Genomic DNA, 14,212 nt, shown 5'->3' on the forward strand with positions numbered 1-14,212 from the left:
CTACAACATCTTCCTAACTGCTTCTCTCCCCAACAGATGAACTTCCTGTACCTTTATCAGAATTTTCTAATCTACAACTTACATATGTCTCAACCAAACATCAATAAATAGTTCCCTGATAGCACATGGGATAGCCACCAACACACTCCTTGCTAAGCCTTTGGGGTGCTAGCCAACCACAAGGGCTAGGAACAGACATTCAAAAAGCCTGAGCCTGAATTGATTCAACCTTTGCATGTTAATCTAACCTGGCTAGGCTGAACCAGTTTCCAACTATCCAGACAGTCTCTCTGGCCGGAGAAAACTCAGGCACATGTCTGCAGTAGCTCAGGATAGAAGCTAGGGGGTACTAGAGCAGCCCTGCCTTCCCTTCCAGTGCTGAGCTGAGTGGGGTGTGGCCAATCCCCACTAGGAGGCTCTGATTAGGGGGGGTGTAAACCCCCACCCTGCTTGCACCATTCAGGCGTTTCCTCGCTTGCTGCTCAAGCGGTAGGGGTGTCCCAGCCTGCAGACTCAGGCTAGCACTCTGAGGCAAGGGGTATTTTATGCAGTGCATGCATCTGGTGATGATACTGAGCTTTTCACTCTCCCACCCTGCTTCTATATACTGTCTGCAGCAAACTGACAGGCAAGCAAGCCAGGGGAGGTGTTTAATACCCCTATCTCAGTGTTTATTGCCCCATTAAGACAAAGAGACATTACCTGTTGATTCAGCACAGACCCAGCACGTGGTCTTCTGGCTAATACACAGACACCTTCTCAGTAAGGCAGAGTGGAGGGGGGGAAATTTGTGCTTAGCAGAGAGTGGTGGTGGAGGTGGGGTGCAAACAATTCTTCTCAGACAGTATTTCCAAGGATGGACATTAAGCTACCTGTTGATAAGCTCCAAAAAGCCTGTCTGCCTTGAGCATCTCCCACCAGCATGACTGTAGTCAGCATACGGTCTGGTAGCTAATGCGGAGGTGCCTGCATAAGGCAGAGGGAATAATCCCTGCTTAGCCGAGGGAAGCCAGACAGATGCAGAGGGGAAGGGCTAGCTCTGCTGTGGGGCAGAGAGCCCTGCCCAGCCCAGAGAGCATGCTGGGATGCTGGAGGTGTCTGGTTTATCTTAAACCAGCAAGGGGTCTGGGACAGACATTGTATAAACTGATTTGAGCCAAATCTGCTAAGTTTGATACTACAGTCAACCAGGCTCATCTCAAACCAGTTTCAGCCATTTTCAAACTGGATTGTGTGCACTGAGCATCTGTTCTGTTACAAATTTAAACTGGTTACTGATCACTTAAACTGGTTTATGTGTAATGTCTGTCCCCTAAGGAGCGGGGGACCTGGCTATGAACTCCCTCTGCACCACACAGCACAGACAAAGGCATGTGGGAGCTGGGAGTGCAAGCAGGTAGGTTCATCCTGTACTCTGGGAGTCCTAAAAGATATTGCACTGCTCTAAAGCACATGTCTCCAGCTGTGCGCTGCTTGGGGTGAGGCAACTGTGCCTCACCCTCCACACAGGGTGGAGGTAATAACCACAAGAGTCTTGAGAGCTGCTTATTAGAAAGCCATGGGCCAAAAGCACCCCTCCTGTATTCTACATCCTCAGGGATGGATGTGCTGCAATGCATCTTTCCTGTTTAGAATGAAGTCAGTGTTTACTCTATTGTTTGTCCTATACATGTCTGTATCCATACACAATGGTTTAAAGAGTTGACTTGCTGATACTACTCAGAGTAATGCTAACTATGTATATTCAACACTAGTGAGAGAGCTGAGGCTCAGCCAGGAAGGTAGATGCAAAAAAGCCTTTATAAAAAGAAGAAAAAATGTAGGGTATGGTGAGCAAACCTAGCATACAGAGGAACTGCAAAAGTGGCTTAGACAAGCTCTTTGTCAAGTCCAGTATCCACTATCAAGTAGTGGCCTGGGCTACATGCTTCAGAATGGCAAGTATGGCTGTATATTTTTCTCCTGGGTACCAATGTGTTAGTGCAATCTGGAATAAAACGCCACTGGTGTTTCCAGAAGGGAAAAAGAATACTTTTTCTTTTCTTGTATTTGCTACTGTAAAGCTAGCTGAAACAAACATTGCCAGCCCAGCAACCCAGAGAAGCCTGAATCCTTCAGATCCAAATGTTAGGCAACCACGTGGTACATTTTGAGATTAAAAGGCTGCACCTGCAAACCTTTGTTTACTCCAATGCTGTCCCTTTACACCCGGCTTGCTCCAAGGCTTGGCTCTGACCGTCTTTTGGAGCCAGTGCCATTACCATCCCTTCAGCCAGCACTTGGTTTTCCCAGGGCTGAACACAGCCATCTTGACAGCTTCGCAATAAGCAACCTCAACTAAGTTAAATACCTTAAGGGCAAGCCATCTCCTACTGAGTCTTCATAAAGCCACACTGGAACAGAGCCTTTAAAGGGACACACCTTTTTCCTGCGGAACAGCAGCAAGCTCCCCTCTATCATCTTTTGTACAGCTTCCAGCTCCTACACAGCTGACTTTCTCATAGGGGTGTGGAAAGTAAGGACTTTCCACCCTCCCAGTCCTTTATTGTAAATTGCATTTAAGCCATTTACTTGCTGGTGCAGGTTGCAGCATGCACCTTGGCTGGTTGCTCTCTTTTGTTCCATAAGCAAGTTCTTTAAAGGAACTGGCAGTCAACGAGGCAAAGAACATGAGCTAATGATTTTTATGGAACTGCTGCACTGAAATAATAGTATAAAGACTAAAATGAAGGCTGAAAATAACCCCAGTTGCAACATGTTTGGAGGAAACAGTACTCCCCTTAGTGAGAGACGGCCTCCTTTCCACATTTTAAACGTGAGGAAATATCCACATTCCTTCCCTTCCCCAGGCTCATTTTTCATGTGACAGAGCAGGAACTCCACCACTAAATTGCAAAAGAATGAAAGAAAATACGTAAAGTGCCCTGTTCCCACCTGTCTCTCCTCCCATTACTCACTCCTGAAAAACTGCTTGACAGTCAAATAACAGCAGGCTGGGTATGGCAGGAAACACCTATAGCATGGCAAGATGCAGTTGACAGCAGCACATGTACCCTGTAGTAGACAGGGCCAACAGAGGTGTGTTCAAAGCAAGACACCACTGAGAAGGCAGAGGGCTCTCTACAAAAGCTTTATAATTTAAAGACAACCAGACTTACAGGGATTCAGGGCCCTGGGAATATGATTACTGCGGGACATTGAGACCAGTGAAATACCTGGTCCCTGAAATATTGTGCATCCTTAAGGTGACTACGAGCTCTGTGCACAAGATATTATAGGATGATATTAAAGGAAGCACAATATTAAAAGAAACACATGTCAGAGCCATAATAATGATCAAGGCATGGCAGTTTCCCCAGGAAGATAATGCGCTGTGACAAAGAGAACGTAGAGAAAGGAAGCAGGCATGAGATTAGACTGGTTTACTGCTCGCAATCCCCGTCCCCCAGCCATGCAACATGTCTACTGAACTACGGACCCAGTGGTGAACAAATCAACCTATCTTTGCTCTCAGGGAAGCACCACAGGTGGATGAATGTGTCCAGACCCAGGACATCAAGGAAGCTGCATGTTGCTTGCATGCTAACTGCCTGTATTCTACTGAGTAACATGACATGAGCCCACAGCTCCTCCTAGACATTTAGCTAAAGCTCTCCTGACAAAGCAAGTGTTTCATCCTAGCTCCATCTCAGACCATTTTCTTTTCTGATTTCAGGACTCCAAAGGTTGGGAGTCTTTCAAGACAGAAGGAACAAAGGGCAGATTGGTAGAAGTGGTCCTGGATATCGTTTGACTCTCACAGTGGGGATGGATTTCCACTTATTCACTGTATCTGTGTTCTTTCGTGTTCCTCATATAACCCAAGCCTGGCCCCCACACAGCAATTGTCCTTGACCTTACACCTCCATCACCATGTAGTTAGGGAAGGATTTTCAAAAGTCCCTAAATGAGGAAGGAGAAACATCATTTTGTTCAGTTGCTTTCTGGGACCAATGTCTCAGCAGCTGTGAACAACAGTACAACTTCTGATATCCCAGCTCTGTTGCAGCATCTCCTGGGATGAGAATGTCTGGGATAAAACAGTCCCAGATTATCCTTGCTGCTCGGACAGCTTGATTCCAAACACCAGGTCCCTCCACCGATTATTGGTGTTAGAAGACTAAACTCAAACAGGTTTGCCACTAGTGAAAGCAGGGGCTTAAGAGTCAGGACATATGCTCTAACTCTTGGTTCTCCTGCAAATGCACTGCGTAGTTTGGAATTCCACTTTCATGCACTGCAGGAAATTGAAATATCCTTTTATCTGAACAGTCTCAGCCCCCTGTACTGTTGGCAGGGGTTAAGAGCTCCTCCCCCTGCAATCTGGATGCTTTATACCATACCCTGTTTAACAGATCATAAACTAAGGTATACAGGTGGCTTGGGCAAACTGCAGTGAGTTAAAAGTGTGGAGGGACTTTACCATGGAACACCTAATGCAAAGTAACTACTGGCACGTGTGTCTCTGCTATTACCCTACAGTAAGTGGAAACTAATCCAGGGGAATTTAGCCCTGTTTTATTCAGGGGTGAGTTGCTTCAGTTTAGCTTCCACTTAGCCAGGGTAAGAAGAGATACAGAGACTGTTACCATGGAGCAGCTGATGCGTGGTTAAATCCCTGACACCTTTTAATTCATTGGAAACTGACTGTTAGTCCATACCCAGAGAGAATGCAATTTACCAAAGGTTACAACAGTGGTGGCCTTAGGGCTCTTGGGGCCCTGGGCAAGAGAGTCATTTGGAGCCCCTTAGGAGGCTTAATTTTGATGACCTATAAGCAAGTTGGACATTTTCAATTTCAATTTCACTTTGCCCTATCCATGAAACTGCAATGAAAGTATCTTAATACAACACTGATAATATATATATTCAGTGTAATTAATTTTTATTTTTATAAAGTGTGGGGCCCCGGGCAGTTGCCCGGTTTGCCCTCCTCTAAAGCCACTACTGGTTACAAAGGACCTAAGCTAGGCTTTCTGAATCCTAGAATTACAAAGCTGTTCTTCTTTCCCCAACCAGCCATGCATACCTGATTTATGTAAACAAAGGTGGAAGGAATATTCAGTAGCAGCCAACAGATTGTGCAAATACATCACCATGTACTCTGCTGATTGCTGCTTAGTCTTCTCTTAGCCTGTGATATTTCAGCTTTCTTGTTTGCTGAAAGAACTGTATGTAGTCATTCGCCTATGATTGGTCATATGAAAACTTTCATTCATCCTTTCATCTCAGGAACCAAAGAAACTGATTGTTACTATTGTAGCGATGTTACATGCAATTTCAATTAATGAAATGTTCTTCTGCTGCCTGTCTGATTTTTAATAACATAATTATACCTGCCATTGAAGAGTTTTGGTAGAGAATGCAATGGATATTAGGTAGCTGTGAGAAACCCAGGTCTTTTCTAGCTGTCAGTAGGAGTAGCCACAGTCCCAGTGAATAATGCATCTGCCAGGTTACGAGTAAAATACTCCATCAGCATGTTCTTCAACTCATCCATAAACAAATCTGCTTTATCTCTCCCCCCACCCCCCACCAACCGCATCCCCCTCCTTGTGCCTATTTCTACATAAACACAGAGAAATCAGAAGCTGCGATGAAAGAATAGCACATTCTGTAGACCAGTCAAGGGCTGAACCAGACCGAGGGAAGTGATATTAAAAATTCAGTGAGAGCACAAGTGTTTCACTGGCAAATGCAAAATCTATCAGCAAGATAAAACTATCAGAAGGGCAGAAAATAGGATTATCGCTAGGTCTATAAATATTGTCTTGTGTGTGTGCTTTTAACCAGTGTGAAGAATCAGCTTTTAACACTCAGCAATGTGTTCTTTCTTTGGTGTCCCCCAAAAAGCTGTGGATTGAGTGTAAAGAAAACAGAGTTTCCAACCCACAATGCCCCCAGAGATGCAGCACGAACCCTTGCAACTTCTTTATTAATGCAATCTTCTTTCCCTAAACCTGCCAGTAGATCTGTTCACCTGCCAAATTTTTGTTTGGACTGCCACAGCAGAGTTATTGACTTGTCTGAGTAAGCAAGATCATCTTATGTCCACCTGTCATTCCTACTGTGGAACCAAGCAACTGCTGCAGATTGACTTCAAAATAGCACTATTTGGGCTTCAAAGATCATGAGGACATTGCCCTTCCCTCATTTGAGACCTGCTCCCTGAGTCTTGTATTGATGTAGCTACATCCAAACACTGCTTCCTGTTTAGGGTTCCCAACTATGAGGTCAACAGGTACTCATGCTCTTGCTCCATGGAGTTTTGCGAGTGGAACTCACCCCCATAAAACCCATCTCAACTAGTGGCTCTCATTAAGACTTGATATTCAAAGTTGTTCGCATAATAACCATTCTTTGTCTTCTATATATTGCTATGTCTTACAAATGCCTTCCTTTTTAAAAGTAGACTCCCTTCTTTGCTTCTATCACCATAAGCCAAATCCACTGCTAGTGATTCAGATAGGTTAATTGAGACACCAGGCCTGTAACTGCTTATCATTTTAAGTGGGTGGTATATCATGTTTTTATTGTCTTATATTTTGGCGTGTGGCTATCTAGGTTTTGACTGCAGGGGGAGTGCAATAAAAAAGAAAATGATAATGAAGATAAGGAGGAGGTGGATGATGATGAATTATTATTTATTTAATTAGCTCACAAGTTAATTAACTCCCTCCCCCCACAGGAGCTGTAGGTTGTAGCCCTGTTGGTCTAAGGACATAGGCAGAGAAGGTTCTTTGGGTAAATCTGATATCTTTTATTAGACCAAGTAAATAGTTGGAAAAGTTTTTCTTAGCAAGCTTTCAGGTTTAAAAACCCTTTGTCAGGTTGAAGAAGCATCTGCAGCTGGTGTGTACTCTTCCTGGATGGCTTTCTTGCATGCATACCAGCCTCTGGCTTCTTTACTGTTCATTCCATCTAAGAAAACCACACACCAACTACAGATGTTTCCTCAGCTTGTCAAAGGGTTTTTAAACCTGAAAGCTTGCTAACAAAAAAAAATGCCCAAGTATTTAGTTAGTCTAATAAAAGATATCAAAATTACCCAAAGAACCTTGTCCTCCCAGTGGAGGGAGTTAATGCTGCATTGCTTCCAGTCTACCAGGCAGCCTTAGGATAGCCTTATCAGTAACAACACTGCTTGAGAGCACCACTGCCAGCTAGGAATAGGCACAGAGGCAGCTTTGGGAGACTGCTATAGTATTCAGCTTTCCTTTGGACCTAATCCTGCAAAATGATAATGAAGATAAGGTTGGGCTCTGCCAACATAGCTATAGCAGCATAGCTACTGCTATTGCTACTGCAGTTCTGTAGTATAGACAAGCCCAAATAGTAACTGGGTGATGTAGCCAGGAGTGCCCTCTACTCCTACCCTCTAGTGTTAGGTGTTTTGGGCCTTCAACTCCCAGTGGGACCTAGGTAAATAGCAACAAGATTTAAACTTATGCAGGTGTGTATAATGGGGATAACTTTCCCCCACCTCATCTGCTTGGTATGTAAGCTCCTGAGTGCAAGGACAATCTTTTATTATAGGTCTGTCAGTAACAATGGAGCTCTGTTTGGACTCACTAGGCATCACTAGACTGATAATAATAAATAGTCTGAAATGTTGAATAATGGAGGAGTCCCATTGTTTCTCATTCCAGTTGCTGTTGTGAACTCAGCTTCAGCAATGTACAGATAAACTGGCTGCTGAAATTTCACAGAGCCTCCTGGACAGGGCCTGGCTAGATAGCACAGGGAGTAGGAGTTTCCTGCTGGAATGCACAGTCTCCCTTCTGTTTCATTAGTGCTAATGGTGGTGGTTGTTCTGTAGTCATTGGCTGCCTGGAGGATTGATCTGAAACCTCTTTGCCCATTCTTTGTTCTTAGTGAGGTTAACCTCATAGGAAGAAATAAATGTTAGTGAGTGAAAAGATGGATTCCCCCTACAAATTATGATTCTTTTTAAAGTAAAAAAAGACCTAACAAAGCCCCATATGGTCCTCCGATTCTGTAGCTCCTCTCCAGTGTCTCTTGCAGAAGTTCCTGTGCTCCAGCCCTAAATAAAAGGCAAAAAGCCCAGTTTTGCTCTGCTGTAGGTAGATTGGGGCTGTGTAGTTAGCACATGGCCCATTTATTTACTATGAAAGAGGAAAACAGGTGAGAGTAAGAGATGCTATTCATGATACAGGAGGTCTGAAAAGCACAGCTATGAGTCTACCTTGAAAAGGCATGGAACCGGGGTGCCTTTCAATGTTTCATTTTCTGTAGAATTTAGAGAATGAATGGGAGAAGGAGAAGGTTTCTAGAACACTGTACTCATTCAAATTAAAGGCACGTGTTAGAACTAGCCAGTGTCTTCTGCCAGTACAGAATTATTAATACTTGTAGACACTGGTGGCAAAACAATCCACTTTGGTATCCAAAGTCCATGTTTGCAAGTTTCCATGACAGGGGATGCTGATGTGGGGCCAGCAGCAATCAGTGATGTGACCCTATAGAGAAGGGGTTGGCAACCTATGGCCTGCAGGCCAGATCTGGCCCACAGAGGTCTGATTTAACACAGGGGATCAGTGGCATGGCAGTGCACTGTGCTGCCCATCCCCTCCACAGAACTCCCCTCTGCTGCAGAGCCTGCTGTATCTGTGCCTCTCACACTGCAGAGGGGTTGGGGATCAGCAGTGACAGTGAGTGCAGGCAGCAAAGATTTCTGCTGCACCTTGGCAGCAATGATGATAACATCACTGATAAACTGCCCATCAGCATTTGAACTATTTAGGGCAGGGGTTGGCAACCTACAGCTGCAGACATTCTCCATGTGCCGCTGTGGTGAAAAGTGGTGGCGGCAGGTGCTTTTCTCTGTATGGTCAAAGGGAAAGAGGCAGTGGCAGTGGCAGTCCTATGTGCCAACCCACCTCTGACCCAAAATGGGTCAATATGGTCCAAAGCCAGATCCCCTGATTTAGGATCATAAGCAAGTAGAGCAGAAAGGGAACTCATGAGGTCATTGAGTCCAGCCTCTTGCTCAAGGCAGGATCTGACTAAGCCATCCCCACCAAGTGTCTGTCAAACTTGCTCTTGAAAATTGCCAGGGATGGACATTCCACATCTTCTCTAGGCAGCCTGTTCCAAAGCTTGACCACCCTTGTAGTCAGAAAGTTCCTCCTAATCTCCAACTTAAATTTCCTCTCCTGCAGCTTGAGTCTACTGCTCCCAGTCCTGTCCATTACAGCCACACAGACTAGTCTATCTCTATTCTCTCTATAATTGTCCTTTTTGTATTTTGAAGTCTGTTATAAAATCTCTGCTGCGTTTTCTCTTCTGCAGACTAAATAACCCTAGTTCTTTCAGCTTTTCCTCATAAGCCATACTTCCCAGCATAGGTGATTGGTAGGGAGTAAATGGGGGTGCATGTGCCCCCCTGACAGGGCCGGTGCCCCACCTGACAGCTGACATTGATGCTGTTGGTAGGGCTTTGACAGTCTCGGCGGCTTCTGCGGTTGCTCCCTCAGATTCAGGAGGAACCAGTCACTCATGCTTCCCAGGCATCCACATCCTTCCTGAAGTGTGGCCCAAAGCTGGACACAGCACTCCAAGCAAGGCCTCAGCAGTGCTGAACAGAGTGGCAGAATCACTGCCCTTGATCTGCAAGTGGTACTCCTGTTAATAAAACCCACTAAGGTGAAAATAGTTGACTGTGGCTACAACAGACCCTGCTAATGTGTACAGGTTTTCCTTGGATTCTGACAGCCATGAATCTGTGCATTCCTTTGATTCAGTCAAAAGGGAAGATGCCTGTATCAGCTGGTATGGGGAGGGGGGAGGATCTTTCATAAGAAGAATATGATACAGTGAGGATGACAGTGCTTGATAACCCTCAGTCTTCTTCAGCTTAAATGACCCTTGTTCTGACATATGTGCAGAGGTGTTAACTGTGAACCTGAATACTGATATGGAACAAGATCCTAAACTCATTTATAGTTTATCATGCGGACTATTTCTCATGGCAACTGCTTCTCTTTATTTATATATCACTAGAGGTCTTCCTCTAATGGATCTCACTGTTTCAGTAGTTGCACTGGGTGAGATGTTATGAGTGATAATCAGGAACAAATGAACAGTCCATTGCACTTACACATTTCAGATTACTAACTACACCATTCAGTACTAACCATGTTGTCAAAAAAGTAAGGTTGCATCAAATGTACATGCATTTTCAACTAGTGCCAGCAGGCCTCTCCACAGCTGCCTGAGTCCTGCTTCTCAGGCTTTCTTTCTTGTATCTCTGGTTTCATCGCCAAACCTGTGGATTGAATTCTGGGATTGAAATTGCTGCTAGTGATGAGAATCAATCCTCTGTAGCAAAAACTAAGGCTGGTTCTCATGACTTGAGTGTTAATTGATTTCTATTGCAGAAGCAACAAAAGGCCCCCCAAAAGTCCCTGCCCTTGACAGCAAATGATTTAACAACTAACCAGGGTGGTAACTGGCACTAAAGACCTCACACTCAGTACCAAAGCAGTGTCCAATAGGTTCCCTTGGAGGCCTCATTCATGTTTGTATGGGGCATTATAAAGAACAGCTCCCCTCTCCCATCCAAGACCTTAATGAATGTCTATGTCTCAAACACAAGAACTCCAGCTTGTGTGGGTGGGAGGGAGACATTCTGGTGAGGATGCTTTATACAGTTTGAATTTTGGCTCACAAGATGACACATTTGACCAAGGAAAGACATTGTCATCTTTTTCTTTTATTTCCCCTTCATCCTTTTCCTCTAGTAAGAGAATCCCATCCACAAAATGCAGAGCTGACCTTAGGGGTATGTGGGGCCTGTGCAGGGGAGTGGCGAGAGGCTGGAGTGCGGAGTAGGGGGAGGGTGGGGTGGCAAGTGTCCGGAGCATGGAGTGGGGGATGTGACAAGCAGCCAGAGTGCAGATCTGGCGGTGTGTGGCAAGGCCTGTATGGCACTGTCTGCAGGACCCCCCAAAGTGTGGTGCCTGGGGCGGTTGCCCCGATTCCCCCCCGCAAAGGACAGCTCTGACAAAGTGTTCTTCCTCTTCTAGTCCAAGGTTCTTCCTTACTACTACTGGTTTCAACTCCCTTCTGTTCCATTTCAACTACTCCCGCATTGGCGACGTGTAGAGGGTGCACATAGGTGCCCATGCACCCCCTGAGATTGGCAGTGCACCCCCCAAAAGAAGCTGTCAGCAGTCACCACTCGCCACCTCCCCCCTGCTGCCAACACAGCTGGCAGCATCTGTAGGTGGTTGCGGACAACCAGTCCGCACTTGCCACCAACACCTGCACTTCCACCTTGCACTCCTGCCTGCAGGAGCTCCCTGCTTGCTGCCATCATGCCCCTGCCATCGTCACCGCTTGCTGTGCCCCGCCCAGCCTCCGAGGGCACGCGTCATTCATGTACCCCCTTAACTTACTGCATTCAGCTTTGCTTCAGGCCTTTTTACTCTGTGCTAACCATGGTGCCAAAGGGCACATCTATATCGGCGTGGATGTTTGGTTCCCTGGGGACAAGTACACTTTGCGCTGCTTTGTTTCCAGGGAATGCCTGTACCATGCATACTTTGGCACACAAATTGCCACGGGTGGGGTAGGGGAGGTTGTGCTGGCTCCAGAAGCCTTACCTGGGGCCCTGGGGGCCTCTTGGAGCTGCAGTGATGGCGATCCTGCCAGGTGGAGCCCGGCCAGCAGCCACAGCGCAGCTCCAAGTGGCCCAGCTCTGCTTTTTAGTGCATGCTGCTTGAGCATGTGCTGCTTTGGGTTTTTTCCTGCATTTATTTTGACCCCTCAATATCCAGGGGTCAAAAAAAACGAGGGAAAAAAAAATGGAGCAGCGTACGCTTGGGCAGTGTGCCGTTGCAGTGCAGAGAACACGAGACTGTGCAGTATGTGGCACTGTAAACATGTTTGCAGCGCCACATACCGCACAACTGCTCGTTTGGATGCGCCCAAAAAGTCAAGCTTACATCAAACCCACATACATTCTCAGATGGCTCCAAGAGGCCTTTTCACAGCTACCAGGCTCCTGTTTCTCAAAGTTTCTTTCTTGTATCTCTGGTTTCTCCATCAAACCTGTGGATTGAATTCTGGGGGTGCAACTTTACTCTCAGGAGGCCCATTCCTTGTAGACTCTTCTTCATTCTGGTTTACCCTGACGTGTTTTTAACTCCGTCACTGATATTTTTTCTTTTTGGTCTCTATGTGTTGCCCACTTCTTTGAAAGTCATAATGCTTCATTTTAGCTCTTGTAAGGAAAAATGCAAAGATGTCTGGTTTTAAACCTTAGAGTTTGCTATTTGCCTCTTAAGTGAAGGGCAGCCAGAAAGCAGAATTCTGTCACCACCAGCATGGAGCACTAGATGAGATATGGTTGCTTGTCTGCAGAAGGAATGCAGATCTTTTCACTAGGTTTAGAAGTCAGTGACTGCTCTGTCTCTGCCCCTGGAAGACAGTAACTGGAGGAGGCTTATTTCAGTGGAAGTACATGAGCTTTAAGGTCAGAAACACACTCACTCTATATAGGAAATTTGCTTGGCAGAAATGTAATGAAAAAACAGATGGGTTTTTCTCCTGCTCCAGTACACCCTGATCCTGTCAACACATGTGCTTAACTTCAAGCATGTGACTGAGTGACCGCAGCACAGCTACTCCTGTGTCTATAAGATCAGGATTTTATTCTGTAGCTAGTTTTGAGTGTTGAAATGCACAGTCTTTCCAGTGTGTCCACTCCCTGTGAACAAGCTTTGTGTTGAGATAATTAAGAAATAGCTCCATCACAACGTTTTAAAATAGAAATTATCTCACTGGTGTGAATCATGGATGCCAAGCATGTCACTGATAATGTTGTGCAACTAACTGTGTATCTCTTTTTTGTGGATATTCCCACTGTTGTGCCAAGACTCTTCCCCGTTCTGTTTGAATTTTTCTCTTACTGATATTTCCCACACCATGTAGCTGAAAGAAAAAAAAAAAGTTGATATTTATTTAAGGGTCACTAGGGTCATTTACAATCTGCTTTTTAACCCTTATGGGTGAATATACCCCTGCTCCCATCCTTGTGAGGCTCTCCATGAATAAATTGTGTTGTGTGGAGGGAGAAGTTCAGAGCATAATCTTTATTTTCTCTTACAAGCATGTTCATTAGAACTGATAGGAAAATAACTATGGTTAATATTAAGCTACCACTTGTGATAGATGGAGAATGGCTGCAAGTATGGACTAAAGGAAAGGCTTTAGGAAAAATATTGTTTTCTTATTGTAAAACTCCTTGTTTGGTCTCAGAAGAAAGTGACAGTGCCCTGAGTCCTTGCCATTTTGTGTGGCAACACCACCAAAGCAAAAAACACTGTGAATGGGTGGTGTTTTTTTAAAGTCAGCTACCCCTGAGATTAAGGGGATTTGGAATTTGAGGTTCTGCCTTCCGTTGATCTCCGATGAAAAGAAAAAAAGCCCAGCCAGTCAACCAATATAAAAATCTTTCTTCAGCCAATTTACTTTCTCTCTGTAAACGATAATGAAGGCTACACTAAGCAGTCACCATGTGCCATACATCTGAATACCCCATTTAAAGACATCCAAAATAGCTAAGGCTGCAGAGCCAGCTTAGCTAGCAAAGTCAGGACAATAACTTACAAGGAGAAGCTTTGGTTTCAGCAATTAAGGTAGCTTGGGTGACGCCTGTGCCTGGAGCACTGCACTTAGAAAAGCTGCTGAGCACACAGGAACCATGGAATGGAGATTGGGAATTACTTAGGTGACACAACTCTGTGCATTATGTCTTATACACTCAAAGAGCTTCATTGGAGTGGACGTAGGAATTCTTCATATCCCTCTTAAATACAATGCAAACTTAGTGTGTTGTGTGAAAGCAGAGAAATCAGGAGGCTGACCTTACACTCCAGCTTAAAATCACATATGCAGAATTATTGGCTTTGCATTAGCACATTTTAGCGATACCCAGTTTTCCCTAGGACACCTGCACAGCATTTAATTAGAAAGGTGTATAATGCTCTGAGACAACCATGCAGTGTCCCATGCACCTTTGCTCCCAAGAGACAGATAAAATTATGTGTAAGAGACTGTAAACGGGGTGGAGCATGTCACCTCTCCTCACCTCACTCAACATTGACCGCTCTGGCTGCTAAAGGAAGCAACCCACAACCACACCAGA

At 45.1% G+C, this 14,212-nt stretch overlaps 1 protein-coding gene across 2 annotated transcripts in view; it reads left to right on the plus strand.

Moving 5' to 3' along the window:
* LOC109284041 (uncharacterized) overlaps positions 1-14,212 on the plus strand; it is a 50,263-nt gene that overhangs the window by 26,107 nt on the left and 9,944 nt on the right. Inside the window, exon 3 of one of the 2 annotated variants that reach the window (XM_019491096.2) lies at positions 3,716-5,336. The exons of the other annotated variant lie outside the window; for it this stretch is intronic. Within the exon in view, the coding sequence (XP_019346641.1) occupies positions 3,716-3,894 (179 nt within the window). The 3' untranslated portion in view covers positions 3,895-5,336. Of the gene's footprint in view, positions 1-3,715; positions 5,337-14,212 lie in introns of those variants that run through there. 2 annotated transcript variants of the gene reach the window in all.

This window comes from Alligator mississippiensis, chromosome 3 (assembly GCF_030867095.1).
Source record: "Alligator mississippiensis isolate rAllMis1 chromosome 3, rAllMis1, whole genome shotgun sequence".
NCBI classification, from domain to species: domain Eukaryota; kingdom Metazoa; phylum Chordata; order Crocodylia; family Alligatoridae; genus Alligator; species Alligator mississippiensis.